Here is an 18,270-nt window from a genome sequence, read left to right on the forward strand (position 1 = left end):
CGGATTATCTTGAGTAGAGCAGAGGCAGCGGTGCTCAGGGGTACTTAAGCCAGGTCTGGCATTGTGCCTCCACTAAAGGCGCTGTGGATGGTCTCAACACAGTGCAGGGGAAATCCGGCTGCCCCTAGAATTGGACTCACTCAGCTTTCTTGGGCCCAGGCCCCTTTAGCTTGCTTTCAAAGCTCCCAAAGAAGCCTTTCACGTTCTCCGTCTTCGCCGATGTGTTCTTCAGGAGCCGCTCCGCAATGTCCTTCTTCTCGGCCAGCCAGCTGTTTGCGGACTTCAGGTAGGAGTCGATGCTGCCGGTGGGCTTCTCCTTGGACTCGATGGGCAGCGCTTGGGGCTTACCTACCAAAATGCAACCAGGGAGCGGGAAAGAGAAACAGAGGGAGTAAGGCAGGGGACCCGAGGCCTCCAGCCCTCTTGATCTGGCCCTCAGAACTCACCGCTCCCGGGCCCTGCTCCGTGCTCTCCTCAAGAGCATTTTCCTGACTGGAATGTGTTCTTGAATTGTAACAATCTCCATTGCTTGCCCAGATGGAAGACAGGTGTTTGGGTTTATGCAGAGACTTCAGACTTTTCAATGCAGCAAGGTAAGAATCATACCTGATGCTCCACCCACTTTAGCCTCTGGCCCCCCACACCTCTGGCATTGGGCTCGTAAGTGAATGTGGCCCTAAAAAAAGTGGTCCCCACCCCTGACTTAAAGGAGCACCACTCCTCCTAAAGATCAATGCTCAAGAGAGACTGGTTTGTTCTCTTTCCCCCACCCTAAGTTTTTGCTTTTTAACTAAAAAGCAAGATACTAGCCCTCAGTGATTAGTGTCACACTTAAAAATGGATGTCGAAAACCAGGACACATGGTTGGTAACATGGAAGCAACCAACAAGAAGCTAAAAATCATTATGCTTCCTGGCTCTCATCTATTTCTGAAACCTTATATAAGCCTGCAACTTATGCAGGCGTTACGTTCTGGGGATTGTGCCCAAAGCCAAAATTGTGTGTAGTCAAAACACATTAGGTGCAATGGCGGGTCAAATGCAAAGGATTAGTTCACTATTCCAAGGTTCTCACAAACGACTCCCAGGATGCTATTCCTATAGAGATGCTTCTTGCAAGATACTCTTGCTCCTTTGCTGAAGACGAACAAATTGCCCCAGCACATTTTCTCACTCCACAGAAAAATTTCAGCAAGAAGGAACTGCCCCTTACCAATATAGTAATAAGTAAAGCACATGGTCATCAGGTTCTTAGCAGGGCTGAAATCATCCATCTGGTAACACCTGAAAAAAAGGAAAGAATAAAGTTGCTGAAATATGAAGAAGAAACAGAGCAACACTCGGTGGTGATTAGTGTCCATGGGGCCGAATGCAGGGAATCCAACAGTGGGCAGATCCAACTGATTCCAGTTTTCCCCCATTCTCTTCCGTGCTGCGTTCTACAAGGGCAACACTGAGACTAAGGAGGAGGAAGCAGACTGCCAGGGCCACCCCCTGGATATATTGTAAACAGGAAGGCAGGCTAGTGGATGCTGACTGAAGGCAGATCAAATTCAGTGGGGCAGTGCCCATTCTCCCTAATATTTGTTCATTTCATTTATATATCACCTTTATCTTCCAAGGATCTCAAGGTGGTGTACATAGACCAGCCTTCGCTGCCAGCACTGAAGAACAGCCAGGTGGGTCTATGCATGGCTTTTTTGGAGAGCTGCATGGATCACAGCCATGTGCAGTTCATCTCTATTTGCCCAAGTGGTGCAGTGGTTAGAGCAACCATCGCCACCATGATGCCCTCCAGATGTTTTGAGCTATACTTCTCATCAGCCCCACCCAACTGTCCAAGGTGGCCTGCAGGGAGAGGTGGAGGAAGGAAGAATCCCACCCGTGCGTTGGATTCAGTTCCCCACCCCCTGCTGTAAAGGCTGAAGACTCTGTGGCCTCCATGCTGACGCCTGCTGTTACTCACTCAAAGAGGACCACAGCAAAGGACTGCACCAGTCGATAGAAAGTCTGCTCCGAGACACACTTGGAATTGCAGCGCTGTGAGGAAACAGGGAAAGCCAAGAGTGTTAAGACTGGGTACAGGTGTACCTAGAAACAGATGTAGGGCTGCCGTTCTACTTTTTTTGGCTGCGGAGGAAACAGCTCTGCTCCTCTGTTGTTGCACATACAGCCTCTGGATCAACAGCTGTCTCCAGCCTAAGCTTTAAGGCAGGCCACCTGCTTTGCTTTCCATTTTTTCTCCCCTCTGAGTGCTTGTCATGTTTCAAAAGCTGCTCTCAGAAGGTGACTTTGCAACTAAGACAAGAGCTGGCCAATCAGCCTCGTGGCAAAGCCTTGCTCTGAGAAGGGAGGAGGTAGCTTTGCTACTGATATAAGGTCTAGCCAATCAGGAAGTTGTGCAAATCCGGCTTCTGTTTGACCTGGAAAAAGTTTCACCCTATGCAGGGTTTTTAAAATGATGGTATGCAGAGGTGAGCAGAGAGGCTCTTCCATGTAGGAATGCAGCAATGCAATAAAGCAAAAGGTGACTCTGAAATGGCCTGGAATGCCTTGTGCATTCCACTAGGACTAGGGCCCACTATTTTGATTGTGTGAACAGGTGTCAAGAGGCACACGCAAGCACAAAAAGCAAAGGACCTCAAGAGCGCACAATCTACACCAGCCAGAGTTGCGTCCTGAACGTCTCCTTACCTGAGCGCTCACGTATCTGGCAAACCATTCCCTGCCTTTTGCATTCTCCCCACTGCAGAGTTCTCCAAACTTGGCTTTCTCCTCTTGGTCAAATTCCTCTCTGGAATCACAAAGATACAAAACAAAACAAGTTGGCACTAAGTGTGATGCAGAGGGCTGAGACTATAAGCTGGCAAGTCCCCAAAGCAAATCTCATTGCAGGCAAAAATTGTTAGGGGGCCGTAGGCAAATCCCTGCCTGCCCTCAAATGTCACCACTCTGCAATGTAGTAATAATAGTAATAAGCACAAAAACTAGGTGTGGTACTATAAGCCTTGACCAATGAGCTTGCTTTCTAATTTAGGAGCTTAGCGTCATTACTAGCCTACCTTGCAAGGCTGTCACAAGGAATACAGAAATATTTCATTTTTCAGTTTCATTTCACTTTCATTTAAAAGCGCAATAGTTTCTACACCTTCAAATACATAAGTAGCCGCCTTCTACTGAGTCAGGCAATTGATCCCTCTAGCTCAGTTCTGTCAACACTGACTGGCAGCAGTGGCATTCCCAGTCCTACCTGGAGATGCTAGGGGTTGAAGCAGGGATGTTGTGTATGCAAACAAGATGCTTAGGTGTGCCTCATAGTGATGGCAGATCAACATGCACAAGAGAAAGGACTGTTGGATTCTTTGTGCTTGTAAATCTGCCATTGTGCCTCACTCTTGATTGGCTTTGCGGCTGCCTATGAAATCCATCCTCCACACAAATTTTATCTGATTTTGTATGTGCAGAGCATTACTGTCCTCTTTTATTTTGCTATTGCCATTTGCTCTTTTTCTTCTGGTTTCTCCTTTATGTTACGACTTGCAGCAAAACTGGAGAAACGCAGCAGCTTCTTGTTGAATTGTGGTTTTGCCTTCACCCACCAGGTGGCATTAAACTCATTTGGCTCAATGTACTAAATGGAGGGGGAGAAAGAAAAAAGTATGGTACATATTGAAAAGTGAACTTGGGGTAGGGGAAATAAATTCAAGTAAACTGTTTCAGCTCTTACCAGTCTGAAAGTGCACCAATATTCTTTATCAGTAGCCAACAGGGAATTAACACATGTCAATAAATCATCCTTTTGAGCAGGATTAGGGGACCCCTCAAAGTCTCCCCAGGCCACACCACTTCTCCCCTCACTGGCTCTGCTTTGCACCTTCCCTGAGTGTTTTTGCTAGGCTGGATTTTGTCCTTGAACGCTGCTGATGCCTCTTGCTTCCATGGATGGCGGGTAGGGAGGGGTGCATGAATTTGTGCAGAGACTAACCTAGTACACAAAAGTGACTTGACATTCATTCCCCTGCCCACTTTTACCCTCCACTCACGCCCACCACTGGCACGCAACCCCCAGAAGATTGCCCAGAAGGGAATATGACCCTCGGGTTGAAAAGGGTTATGCGCCCCCCCAAGTTTATTTATTTATTTTTATTAAATGTGTAGCAAGACTAACAAAGAATTTGAGGCTTTTGATTTCAAGCATTGCCATTCTTCTCTTTTTGCATGCAGGGGGCAGGCCACCTCGCCAAGCGGCAACGTTCAACTGTGAACGGAGATTATGCAAGCTGCCAATGTCAGTTTTGCACAAGAACATTCCTTCTGGGGTCTGATCCCCAAACTGGCCACGCAGCAGAGCAGGGAGGGAGCAAACGGAAAGGCACTTGCCCCCAGTGCTGACATTCAAATCGTTTTAATTTGGGCCACGGTGAGTCACGGCAGATTTGCTAAATTGCTTAAATTAAGTGGAATTGTTTAAAAGCACACACACAGAGAGAGTCAACATCAGCTGCAGCAGCTGAAGCCTCCACTCTGCATCTGGGTGATGCAGCCCCAAAGTCCCCAGGCAGCAATTGTTAAGTCGAGAGAGAAGCATGACTCAGTGGGAGAGATGTGTCACAGCCAGCCAACATTTCTTTTCAACGGGAACACAGAGGGGGGAAGGGGGCTTGCTGCACCCCGGGGGGGGGGAGTGAAGGATCCAACAGCAAGCTGTCTTCCCCCCTCTTTCTGGAAAGCGGATGCAAGGAAAGAAATTCAGGTTCCTGGCCTCACTACAAAACATTTGCCCACCAGCACCCTCTGGGGTGCATTGGCTTGTACCCTGAGTTAGTCCTACACAGAGGAGAGCCATTAAAAAATAAGAGACACAACTAACATTGATTGATTGATTGATTGATTGATTGATTTAAGTAGGTCTACTCTGACTGGATATAATACTGGCTGTTTATTTCCATCTTACAAGTTGGAAACTGGCACCATGGTAGAAAAACCTGGTACTTTAGCCAGCAAATGAAGTCTTTGAGGGGGTGAATCTGGGGAAATGGGGAATGGTTGCCTAGATTACATTTAAGGTTGCTCTGGATTGGTCTGAGCAACGTAAAGCCCGCTCAAAGAAGCTCTACGGCAGCCTTCCCCAACATGGTGCCTCTCAAGATGTTTTGGACTACAATTCCCAGCATCCCTAAACAATGGTCATGCTGGCTGAGGCTGATGGGAGTTGCAGTGTAAAGAACTGGGGACCTCCTGCAGGGAGAGAGTTGGCCGACGATCCCACAATCCCAGCATGCACCTGCTCACAGCATCCTGCTGCTCAAACACTCACCCTCCTGTGAAGATCTTCTCCACGTACTGCCTGATGAACTCCCGTTGCTCTGCTGTCACTTCGTCCTTGGCGGACTCTGTGCTCTGGTTAGATGAGTAGGACTCCGAGGAGGAGCGGCGGTGGTTGTTCCAGCTGTGATGGGTGGGCGAGTCCGTTGTGTCGTTCTCGCTGTCGGCAGATTCCGTTGCGTCGCTCTCTTCTGCCACTGCGGCCGTGTCGCCCGCCAGGTGATCCAGCAGCCCGTTGCCATTGGTGGAGGGAGGAGCGGCAGGGACGGATTCGGAGGTGTCGGTGGTGGAAGGTTCGGAGTCAAAGTCAATGAGGTTCCCCACAGGGACATCCATGGCCTCCATGGCTGAAGGGGCCCAATACCATGGGTCGGGTGCGGAGGGTGTGGCTCAATTTCCCTATCAGGGAAATGTGAAGGCCATTGGGAGATGAGCAGAAAAATATGGAGCCTGTGATTGGTCCACTTCCAGCCAAAGCCTACTCCTTATCCTAGGCTCTTTCAAGGCATCTGAAAAAAAGCAAACACAGAGCAACTCATTATCAATAATTAATTATTAAACTCTGCTTATCAACAATAATCTCAGCAGCAAGAGCCACGCATTGTAATTGCACAGAAAATTTGGCAACTCCTGCCACATATTCTGACTTACTATTCCAGACAAGGACCTCCAAGGCGGCCCAGGGAAAGAATGAATAGGGCATTTGGCCACTTGGTGAACACTTAAATTATGAGTTAAGTTTAATGCAGATTAAAACTTTCCTCCCAGGGCTGGCAAATGTCATTTGTTTAATGCAATTAAGTATGGAGACAGAACGAACTTTTATGGAGTGCTTAGGAGCAAAGCAGCCTCTTTAAAACAGTCTTTCTTGATTAGAATCCATTGAACCACTTATAGGCATATGCTTTTTTTAAAAAAAGGAGGGGGATGACTGCAATTATACAGAAATACTTTTTTGTTTTTTGTTTCTGAAGGCATGCATCCAAGATTGCGTTGCACTTACTAAAACAGCATTTCCCCGCATAAGCTGCAGTCTGAGCTTGCAAAAGCTTTCCCATCTCCCCAGACCCAATAGTCTTGATCAATAGGCTCCTGAGTAGATCCCATTTCCCAATCCATGTAAAATTTTGCGGGCTTTAAAGTCCTGCACATGCTTTCCTTTGTCAAAAATTCTGAAGGCCAAGCTTTGCAGCAGTTCAAGGCCTGAGACCATTTTTGCGTGGAGCTCTGCGTGATTAAAAATGCAGAGGTTCTGAGTCAAGGTCAAAACACTAGAGTTGGGGTGGTCATCCTCTGGCCCCAGGCCCAGCAGGGGTTACAACTTAGCCCACGAGTCCTTTTTCTTAAAACCATGCCCACCTCTGAATCAGCTGATGCCACTCCAATGGGCATGTGGGTGGCATTCAATTCTGCACTGGCTCTGCGCAACAGTTCCCTATAGCAGGTTAAATCCCCCCATTAGCTAATGTTTAAGGTTTGTGTGATTTTAAGGTTAATTCCTGCTCAGTTTTGCAGGATTCAGAGCAAATTCCTTTCTGACAAGGAAGGGCTTTTGCAAGCTTAAAAAAGGGCTTTTCCTCTGTTTAAGCAAGCACTCTAGGACTCAAAGTGCCAAATCACCTGACGCCCTTGTGACACCAGGTGAATGACATGTGAGCAACCCCACCCTCCTGTCAAATTTGGCCCCTGAGGCCCATCCTAATAAGGAACTGCTCCACGGAGCCAAAATGTCCCCCATCCCAACACAGTACCTCATGCTGGCTCTATAGAGACACATAAATAAAATGCTGCCATATTATTTTCATCAAATGACTAGAAGATGCAAAAATGAAACCATCTTACTTCATAAATCCATTTCAAGGTGTCCTTCATAGTAGTCCCCCTCCTCCCCTTGCAAACTGCACTTAGTTAATTAGGGTGCAACTGAATCAGTTCAGCGCTTATAAGAATGTTTAAAGAATGAGTCTGCAAGACTGCAGGAGAAGTGCCAAGTTTAGTTTCAGGATCTATGAAAGACAAAGTTCTGCTCTGGATGCACCCAAATTGTAGCACAGTGAGCCTTCTGTCTTTCGGCACTCAGGCCACATAGCTGAGAGGGGTTCTTGGTGGCTCCTCCAGCAGATTGGCCAGACCTTAAGCTTCAACACCTTGAGCTAAGCAAAGAGTTGACAGGTTGGACTGTACTTTAGATGGAGTCAACTTTATTCCTATGCTAAAGGGGGGGGGAGGAGGGAGAGAGAAAGAGAGAGTCCTTTTACTTGTTACTTGGACCTTGTTATGCTTGGAACAAACACTGCCCCAAAAAAAATACTGCAGGAGCTGTCCAGAGTGCTGTTAAGGCTCTCCACGTCTCCAATTATTTTAATATACTCTGGCTTTCCACTCTTGTGCCAAGGATCTCAAAGCAGATGTGGGGAACTAGGTGGAGAACAAGAAGACGAGCATGTGAATTTGTGGGGGGGAGTGTTGAAATCTCCGGCTTTTGCATAGCAAGAATGTAGCCTATTTTAGTTTATTTTTACATTTACATCCCACCTTTGCTCCAAGGAGCTCAAGGCAGCATACATGGTTCTCCTCCATCTCCATTTCATCCTCTCAACAACCCTGTGAGATAGGTTAGGCCAAGAGACTGATTGGCCCAAGGCACATTTCACTGCTGAGTGAGGATTTGAGCCCTGGTCACCCAGTTCCTAGTTCAACACACTAACTACTACACTGCGCGGACCTTCTGTACCGGGGTAAGTGTCACGCGCATTGCTCTGTTCATATATACCTCTGGGCCCTGCCCACCCCTGGCATATGCCCTCACTCCCCCAAAAGAAAGCTCCCAAGGGAATGTGTCCCTCTCCATCCCTGTTCTATTGGCTCAGCAGCAATCCTGGCCCACATCCATTGCAAAACCAACCCCCTGTATGCCTGCTCTCCCAAACTGCATCAGCTGATCCCAAAACTTCAAACAACAGCGAGATGTTTCCACATTCTTCCAACAAATGGTCTGATTTATTTTATTTATTTCACAAAATTTATATGCTGCTAGACTGTTAACCCCCCCAAAAAAATAATACCTCAAATTAGATTACAAAAAGGATAAAACAAAGAAATTATATGTAAAAACAAATTAAAAACAACTATTTTAAACATGCAAAAGTAATTAAAACAAACAATAAGCTAAGAACTTGATTAAAACACATGTAAACATCTTACGTATCTGGACAGACTTGCCTAAATGCAGGCACTGAAAAGGGCATAGTGAAGATGCCTGCCTGATATCAATAGGCAGGGAGTTCCAAAGTGTAGGTGCAGCCACATTAAAACATTGGTTTTTTTAACAAATGAGGAACAAGTATTATGTGACACTGCGCTAGTTCTGCAGATCAAAGAGGTTCAGGTGAGAATATCTATGGGGTTAGATGACCTGGCAGGCGGGTCTTAAAATGTACCTTATACCTAAGGTAGCAAAACAATTTACAACGAAATCCAGAGTCACACATTTCTTCATTACAGCAACAGCAGCCTTCCAAAATGGTAACCAGAAGACAGCTTTGAGCAGCTGAAATAATTAAAACAGGCGGCCCCCTCCGTAATCAGCTAATTGACTGCATATCTGGGGTTAAGGACACAGAGCCCAACCAAGACTGACACCAAATTAGCCCAGATAGTTAAAGAAAATACCATCTGAAGCTCTGGATGTTTTCCAGGAAAGGGCAGAAGCTGGAGTCACCCCCATTAGTAGTACACCTGATCAATGCCTGCAAGGAAGCTGCATCTTTTTAACAGAGCAATGAGAACCTGCCACCCACGCCAGAGTTTCTTAAAATCAAAAACAATGTGAAAAAACCTCAATGGCTCCAACCACTACCAGTTTCTGTACTAAGGATTTGAAAACTTGCTGACCCAGCTGCAGGGTTCCAGAGTGATCAGCCACGGCATTAAGCGCGGCGCCAAACCAGCAGAAACACAATCTTTATGGAGACGTCAAGGGATTAGTAAAGGAATTCAATAAACCTTTTTAAACCAGGACTTAAAACACAAAAATTCCTCTTCTCAAGTCTAAATTCTGCAATCTGCAAAAAATATTCAAGTTAACAAGCAAGCATGTTTTGCATAATTTATTTTGCAGATCATTAGGCCGTGGCAGCTGCCTCCATCCTCCCCCTTGCAAGATTCCAGCAAATTTTGCTCATACACTTTGAAGCTGGTTTCTGCAGCCTTGAGAACTAAAGATTTGATTTGTTTTTGTGCACGGGGTGTTAAGATAAAGGCTGTACATCTATTAAAGATGAATTCAGCGGTCCAGTTCAGAATCCCTTTTTTCGCAGGGTAACCCCAAAATGAACACAGCTTTGTCAATGTCGCATCCCAGCCTCACCAGTTTGCCAAAAATATGCATGCACCAGTCGGTTAGCTTGGGAAAGGGATATGCTAGACCCTTTCCTCCTGATGAGTTACCTTTCTACGTGCAGGAAATATATATTTATGAAGATCAGCATTCAACCAAATGCGATCCTGCCTGCAGTCTGAAGTCGCATGGTCCAAACACAACCATTCATATATTGCCTGTGAGACCCAAAAGCTACACCACGATTGCTTACAGTCTGCCTCACTTCTTCTCCCCTCTACAGTAAAATCAGTAAAAGTATAAGAGGAGCCTACTGGATCAGGCCAATGGGCCCATCTGGTCCAGCATCCTGATCTCATAATGGCCAACCAGTATGTAGGCACTAAATTTTCCTTGTAAATTTTGGACTTGTACCATAGTCACTCCCTTGGTCGCCTGTAGCGAGTCAAAACTGCTTGTAGATGAGGAAGCTTTACAGAAATGGGTGGTCCTTGTTTTACTTAGCCCCACAATGACTCACACAGGCGTGCATGAGAAGGCAGGCCAGTAACTCTTAGTATTTAAGTACAGTGGCCTTCCCCACCCTGCAGTGCTGGCAGGTTGATGGGAGTTGTATCTCAAAACCCCTGGAGGGTGCCAGGTTGGAAAGGCTGCTTCTTTTTTGGGTAGAATGTTTCATAATAAAATGCCACTGTTCAACTTCAACAAACCCTGTGGGGTGTTACATGCATACACCTGTCTCATATGAGAAAGAAAACAAAGCGGGGACACTGTCAAATAGCTACATCATTGAATGCACGTTTAAAGCTTTAACTGTCTGTGACACAGCCTCTCCCTGTGTGAGCAGCTGGTGGCCTGACATAGCATAGCACCTGTTTACAGTGGTACCTCGGGATAAGTACTTAATTCGTTCTGGAGGTCTGTTCTTAACCTGAAACTGTTCTTAACCTGAAGCACCACTTTAGCTAATGGGGCCTCCTGCTGCCGCCGCGCTGCCGAAGCCCGATTTCTGTTCTTATCCTGAAGCAAAGTTCTTAACCTGAAGCACTATTTCTGGGTTAGTGGAGTGTGTAACCTGAAGCGTATGTAACCTGAGGTACCACTGTATATAGAAAATGATTGTGTTCAGCTCGGCCTATAACAACCATTCTGTGTTGCATTAGATTCTTGGAAAGACCCACATCCCAAACTTTGCTGGTCCCATAAGGGACAGAACAAGATTTGAGTTCAGTGAATGACCAATATTAGAGGTAACACCAAAAAGCCTTTTCCAAAACCCAGTAACCCAACCTGCAGAGCTGGCTGGGGCTGATGGGAGTTCTAGTTCAGAACTCCTGGAGGGTCTAAGGTTGGGAAGGGTTCTTTAGAGGCTCCCCATCTTGGTCCCTGGCTTGGGCAGTGACTCTTGTCTCGATCCTCCTGGCTGCAGGATTTTTCCTCTCTCTTTCTCCACTTCCCAGCTTTGTTAAACCTTGAGTTACAGAAGACCCTGCTGCAAGGAGGGAAGGTGACAGGGCAGAAAAGAGTGAGATGGGACTCTGTATCACAAGCACAACAGCTGCAATTTAAGCTGTCTCTCTTCCTTCACAACCTGTATTTAAATGGGTCTTTTCTCCCATTCTCTTTCCCCAAGATAGCAACTTCAAAAAGAATGCCAGGCATCCTAAGCAGAACGAATGGCCTCCGTTCAGCTCAGGCTGTGCGCTCAATGTGCATAATTATGCTGTCAAAAAACCCAGAAGCACATTTGTGCCCTACATGGCGATAAAAAGGGAGCCCAAGCTAACCGACTGGTGCATGCAGGCAGAAGTGGGAACCTCAATGTTGGAAGATTCAGGACTGCTAACAGAAAGTACACAGTTGCATGGTAAAAGTATGGAATTTGCTCCCATTAGAGGTAGTGATGTCCACCAACTTGGATGACTTTAAAAGAGGATTGGAACAATTCGAGGAGGAGGAGGAGAAGGCTGAGGAGGCGGCTTTCAATGGCTACTGGCATGATGGCTATGCTGTACCTCCATTGTTGAAAGCAGCTGCTGGGAATCACAAGTAGTAAGAATGCTGTTGCACAACTGAGTCCTGCTTGCAGGTTTCCTGCTGGTGCATCTGGTTGACCACTATGAGAACAGGATGCTGGACTGGATGGGGCTTTGACCTGATCCAGCTGCCAGACTCTTCTTATGTTCTTAGCATTCTTCAGAATGAGCTGGCTGAATGGCTGACAGTGGACAGAGGGACCTCTGCAAGAGAAGGTGTCCCCAAATAATCCTTGCTATGACTTTATCCACCCTGTTACACCCTGCTAAGTTCATGGGGGCGGGACGGGACTTTGCCCTGGAAAGCTTCTAACTTTAAACTTCTCACGTTCACAGCTCTGTCATCAGCAGATGCTCAATATAGACGGGTGCCAAATGAAAGCTGAAACACTGCAGGATGAAGAGCAGCTTTGAGAATGATCTAATCCAAAAGGGCGGCTGATGTGCCCAAGTTGGAAATGTACATAATGTGCAGCCGAGAGGCTTGGATTTGGGTCTTGCCTCTCCAACAGGCCAATTTACTCACTATGGCTGCTTACACAGCATGTATTTCACATTCTCTACCCCACCCCTAGAATCCAGTGAACTGTAGTTTTAAGGGTGCTGGGAACTGTAGCTCCATGAGGGGCAAACTATAATTCCCATGACTCTGGGTGGGTTTGGGGACTGTGCCTTAAACATATGGTGTGTGTACAACCTATGACTCAAAGACAGGGTATCTGTAGCTCTGAAGATGTTATTGGACTGCAGCTCCCATCTTTCCTGACCATCACCCATGCTGGCCAAGGCATGATGAGAGTTGTAGTCCAACAACATCTGGGAAGGTCACAGATCCTTAATGTCAGCCCAGGAGGGGAATGGAGAAAAAGCATTTGTTTCCAGAATCCAGGAGTGAAAAGCAAGATCAGATTTCCACAAGGCCTTACAAGCCTGTACTTCACTGTCTCTTACAATATATGGAGAAGTGCCCAAAGACCCAAACTATTCCCGCCCACCCTTCCCTTCTACCTATTTTTTTTGCTGCTTACCAGTGGTTGCCGCAGGTGCTCCTGCTCCTGTGGCACTTGCAGCTGCTTGCTGTAAAAAGAGCAAGCCTGCCTTAAGAACCAAAAATTATTCCCTCCCAAGTCAACTGCAATATATTATTTTCCCAGCTGGGCTCCGGCCTCTCACCTCCCTCTGCTTGGCAGGCCCCATATTACCACCAGCACCCTCCCTTTCTCTGTGATGTGTCCTCATTACATATAATTGCACCCCTTCCTGTGGAACGAGGGGCCGAGCAGCAGCAGCACTGCAAAGACTCAACACAGCAGCTGCTAGCTCCAGGGAACCTGTTATTTGCTTCTGACAGGATGTGAGCCCTCCTTCAACTTGAAAAGCCATGAAGATGAATCCAGCAATTTCAGCAGGTGATGAACCAAGCACCTTGAAACGGCACTTTCTCCCACAGCCCTAAGAAGCACCCCATGCAAAACACTTGAGCCCTGAAACTCCCTTCTCTCATACAGCCAGTGTGTTTTTGTTTAACTGGTATTAATAGCTTTCATTGCATCTCCCAAAAAGAAACAAAAACAAATAAATTCAAACGATAATACAGCCAGCATGCTTGACTGAACAGGGAATAGAAGAAAAGGAGAATGAAGTGCAATTAAGAAACATCCGTCAAGGAATTTCAGTTCCTAAAAAACCCCAAAAGAGCATCCCAGCCCCCCACAATTCTCCAGAAAACACAGGCCATCTCAAAGACCCTGTAATGTGAACCAGCCAGTGGAAATCAATCCCCGCACCATGAATTACGGCGGCAAAATAGCCAATAAACTCAAATAAAAACACAGTAAGTATTTGCAAAGAAGGTAAAAGTGAGGGTGATATATAATACAGAAGAACTGGGGAAGAAAGAAAGGGAAGAATAATAAAAGGGTAAATAAAACCTGAAGCAGATTTGGGAGAAGGAGTTCACACAAATTCTGTACATCATCAATGGAATACATCAGTTTGCATAAAACACTTTCATTTGGTCTATAATCCCGGAGCTTTAGATACTGTACCAAGGTGCTGATAAGGAATGCAAGAGTTACTGAGGCACAATTTCTTCAATTGGCAAAAACAGGACGAAGCCTGTGAAGGAGACCTCTGCATACAGAGCACTGCAAGTATTGCAGAAAGCTAGTCATCTTCCATTTAATCAGCTTTCCATAATAACTGCAGGCACAGCCGCCTTGCGCATCTCTGAAATCTCCAACACCTACGAAAGGCAGCAGGAATGAAATTCACACAGCCTGAAGCCCAAGACATGTGTCCTGAATTAAGCACCCCTTGCAGCTTTACGAGAACTTAAAAGCACAGCACATACCTCCCGTTATCTTGCACAACAGCCCTACGCAGTAAAGACCGACAAGATTACCTGCTCATCCACTCACTGTCAGAAAAAGAAAGACTCAGAAGATGTGTGTTCATGCATACACACAAATAAAAGTCACTTGAACTTCAGCTGAGACAAGGAAGGAGGGAAAGAGGAGGAGAATTTCAGTGCAGCTCGCTGAGAAACTCAACCATCACCGTCCATTTGTCACTGGAGTGTGCCGCACATCGCAGTCCTTGTGCACCTTATTGCCAGAGGAGCCATACGCACACTCACACACGCCCTCCCCAGTCCCAATAGGTCAGCTGTTTCTGCCGCCTCTTATGATCTCCAATGAGCCAGCAGTGCATGGCCAATGGACTGCCTGGGGATGGCAGGAGACAGTGCTCAGCCTCTCTTTAGTGGCAAGATCAATGCTCAGGGGTTTCTCCCAACCACTACCTCCACAACCTTTTTTTTTTTTGCAGGAGATGCTTTACAGCAGTTCCTCTGAATGCACTAAGTTGTGTTGCCGGCAAATACATCTCTATCCTCCTTTGGAGCAGAGGACCACTTTGCAAGAGTCTCCAGGCAGTTTGCTCCCGCACAGATCAATGGAGCGAGGCAGATGCATTGCTAACTCTAAAATAAGCCAGTGGGTGAGCTGCCTTTCCTGGCATTTGGCTCCACGGCCCATTTCTGCCACATGACTCTAAAACATAAAAGGGCTATCCTCAAGAGGCAAGTCTTTTTATGGTGAAGGGAAAGGGGGAGTAATATAAACACTTATGTTCCTGCAATACGGTGAACAAATTCAGATATGGGAGACCTCGACCAGTCTTCATTGTGGCCAAGGACTCAACATGTGAGGTTGGGCAAGTCTCAGCCTCAGTTTCCCATCTGCAAAATGGATGAATCTGTCCAATTTCAATTCCTCACAGTTTTTCGTTTTTCACAGTATTAGGTTAAACCCATCACATTCCCACATCAATTTGCAATTTTTCTGGGAGGGCGGGGGTAGTCCTAAAAAAAATATGCCAGCATTTTAGTGCTCATTTGTTCTAATAACTGTCAGGGGTCCTTTACCTCTACCCTTTTAAGACATTTGTATATGCAATTCTTCCTAATAGACACAATATTACAAGTAATTTCCACTAATACTGTACAATACATTTTTGTACAGTATTTTAAAATAAATATATCATATTCTATTCAGACTTTCCCCATAAACACACATTTCTTTACACACTTGTTTGGCTGGAAAACAGCATGCACTGCAAAATTTGGAGAAATGCAAAGTCTGAAGGACAAGTGGCTTTCGGTTCACGTATTATTGTTGGAAATGCAAATTAGGTAGGCTTAGCAAAATGTGAACTAAACTGTATTTCTCCCTATTCCCTAGAGAATAGTGGCCTACCATACAGGAATGTTATGAGCTGAACATGAAAAATACAGGGTGAGTCTTTTAAAAGAGGCCCCATGGAACATGTGTACTCTGTATCCACGGGGCCTCTATTAAAGGACTCACCCTGTATTAATGTGTACACCAGAACATATGGCCACATGTGCAATACTGAAATGCCAGCCAAGACAGAAAACACTCCTAACCTTAGGGGTTTAGTGATTTCTGTCCTGTCCTGGTGCTTCCATTCCACTACAGTTCAGCTTCTGCCAAAACTTTGTGATTCACTTTGCTATCTGCTATGGTTGAAATGAAAGTGGTTAATTACGTAATTAGTTACAACTTAATTTCATTAAAGTTAAATGTCCAAAACAATGCAGAAAACATTGTTTAAGGAACGCTAATCAAATTAGCAGTAGGGATAGCTGGGATAGCAAACTGGCAGCTGGGATAGCTCAGTCAGTAGAGCATGAGACTCCTAATCTCAGGGTCATGGGTTCGAGCCTCACGCTGGGCAAATGATTCCTGCATTGCAGGGGGTTGGACTAGAAGAGCCTTGTGGTCCCTTCCAACTCTACCATTCTATGAAATACCACTCATATTCGCTTGCAAGATTGCCATTCCTGACCTTGGATGAACATGCAAACTTCAGCAATGTCTGCTAACGTTTCCGTTTCTGACTGAATATTCTGACATTCCTAGCACCTTACACAATTGCTTAGGGAACAAGGAGGGCAACTATTGGATTCTCTGCTCTGCAAGACTTATGTGATGTTTTTGTGAACTGAAGTCTCCACCTTGGATGCCTTTATAGGAAGCTGATCCAATTGCTGGAAAACCACCACTTGGGGGGGGCAGGGGGAGGGAACCACAGCTGCTGTAATTGTGGGAATGAGGGAACCTGAACACACACAACACAAACACACACACACCCAGTTGGTGAGCTTGGAGGGGGCAGGTGCTCACCAGTAGACCTGCCCCCCTCATGAGATAAGCAGGTTGGGGGCAGCCCCTACATACAAAAGCAGGCTGCAAGCACTGTTGATCCTCCTGCAGTCTGTTCAGCCCAGCTGGCCCAAAATTCCACACACACACATACACACACCCGCCAGCTTTCAACTTACAAGGAGGAAAGGCATCTCCAAGCTAAGCCCAGGGGATCAACACAGCATGAGCATACAGCTTTGAATGCAAACACAGCAGCCTCTCATTTTGCAGGAGGGAGATTCTGCAGAGAAATCTGCTGCATCTACGTCAGAAAAGGAAAATTATACTCCTGGTGACTCATATTCAGTGACATTTAACAAAGGCGGGGGGGGGGGGAGAGAAGAATAAAATCCTATCAGTACCTGCTTCCTTCTTCTGGGTGAAATTCAAGAACTGGCTTGATTTATCTCGCCTGCAGCCTTGTGACCAGAGAGAGCCCCCTTTCTCCCCTCCGTGCTTCCAGAGTTCCGCTGGGAAGGGGGAGATTGATGAAACACTCTTGAGAACTGCAGCTCCATGAAGGGAAAGAGGGCTCTCCTAAAAGAACTCTCAGCATCCTTTGGGGGTGGGGTGGGGGGGAGCCATGAGTGTTAAAGTGGTATAATAGTGCTTTAAACACATGATGTGAAGGTAGAAAGTGGGAAGGAGAAGAATAGGAGCTGAGGAATCTTCAAACAAACAAACACCGAAGGAGACTTAAGTCACATCTGCAATTTACATTAAAGGCTGAGAGTTGTTAAGAGAACCCCTATTCCCCTCACAGAGCTACAATTCCAGAGTGATTTAACTGTCAACCCTCTTCCCAGGGAATTCTGGGGCTTGTCCCAGGGTGGGTGGGCCACAACAATTTAAAATACAACATTAAAACAAATTACAACCACAAGAATAGGGCGAGTCCTGAAAATATACCTCTCAAGTGTCAAAGGCATTTGGCGAAAACTGTACAGTGAAGGTGCCAGGCGCATCCCAGCGGGGAAAGATTTCCACCACTTTGGGGCTGCCCCAGAGAATGCACCCTCCTGGGCCACCACCACCACCCAGCTTCACCGGAACTACCAAGAGGGCCCCCTCTGCTGATCGTAGCGCTTGAGAGGGTGAGAAGGGAGATATTTGCGTCAGCCACTGTGGGAGCAGGTTGCTGGCCAAAGATGGGCCAGATCCAGCAAGCTCTTCTTATGTTCATCTCTGTCTTCTACATGGAATCTGAAGTACCTCTGAGCCCCATACAGAACAATTTCTCCAGCACTTACTCCCGATATCCCTCAACATAAACAGGAGAAGAATCCACCTTCCTCATTTATATTTATTTAGTGATGCTCCACTAGCTGCCTTCTATACTTACACGCATCATACTTTTTCTTCCTCTGGGAAATTAATAAAAGCTGCAGCTGTGGAAGAAGAAAAGCGAGGCAGGCAGCCCGCTTCCCATTTCTATCTGGCCATGGAACTTTATAGGCTAATAAAAATAATTAGTTGCCATCAGGGCAGGAAATGAAGAGGCAGCCGGTCAATTCTTAACTTCATTTGGGCATGGCATGATGCAATCTAACACGGTCCCCCGAACACATTGGGAAATGAAGCTTGTCCTTTCCCCCACACAGATCCAGGCTCTGGGCTGAAGGCGAAATGCCCCCTGCCCTAAATCCAAGAGGCAGCTTAATCCCCAGACCCAGCAACTGAGGCGTGGCTCTTTTGCTGCTCTCTGCTGGAATACCCCCTTCCTTTATGAATACCTTCGTTCCCCAACATTTTAGCTGTTAAGTGCACAAATATTCCATTTTATCTTTGGAAAGTTTTCTCATGTGTCTTAAGATATATGTGGGTCAGATTCCAGGTTTCCA

The 18,270-nt window shown here is 46.2% G+C and overlaps 1 protein-coding gene across 5 annotated transcripts in view; it reads right to left on the reverse strand.

Annotated features, from left to right (window-relative positions):
- KIAA0513 overlaps positions 1–18,270 on the reverse strand; it is a 50,859-nt gene that overhangs the window by 13,212 nt on the left and 19,377 nt on the right. For 4 of the 5 annotated variants that reach the window (XM_083626346.1, XM_083626347.1, XM_083626343.1 and 1 more), the window contains exons 2-6: positions 5,317–5,833; positions 2,694–2,793; positions 1,966–2,039; positions 1,213–1,283; positions 141–348 (exon numbers count right to left, since the gene is read on the reverse strand). In XM_083626346.1, coding sequence (XP_083482472.1) covers positions 141–348; positions 1,213–1,283; positions 1,966–2,039; positions 2,694–2,793; positions 5,317–5,669 — 806 coding nt within the window. In that variant the 5' untranslated portion in view covers positions 5,670–5,833. Of the gene's footprint in view, positions 1–140; positions 349–1,212; positions 1,284–1,965; positions 2,040–2,693; positions 2,794–5,316; positions 5,834–10,953; positions 11,121–18,270 lie in introns of those variants that run through there. The other variant, XM_083626345.1, reaches the window with a different exon arrangement.

Source organism: Podarcis filfolensis (genome assembly GCF_964270895.1).
Source record: "Podarcis filfolensis genome assembly, chromosome: 8".
In the NCBI taxonomy this organism is placed as follows: Eukaryota; Metazoa; Chordata; class Lepidosauria; order Squamata; family Lacertidae; genus Podarcis; species Podarcis filfolensis.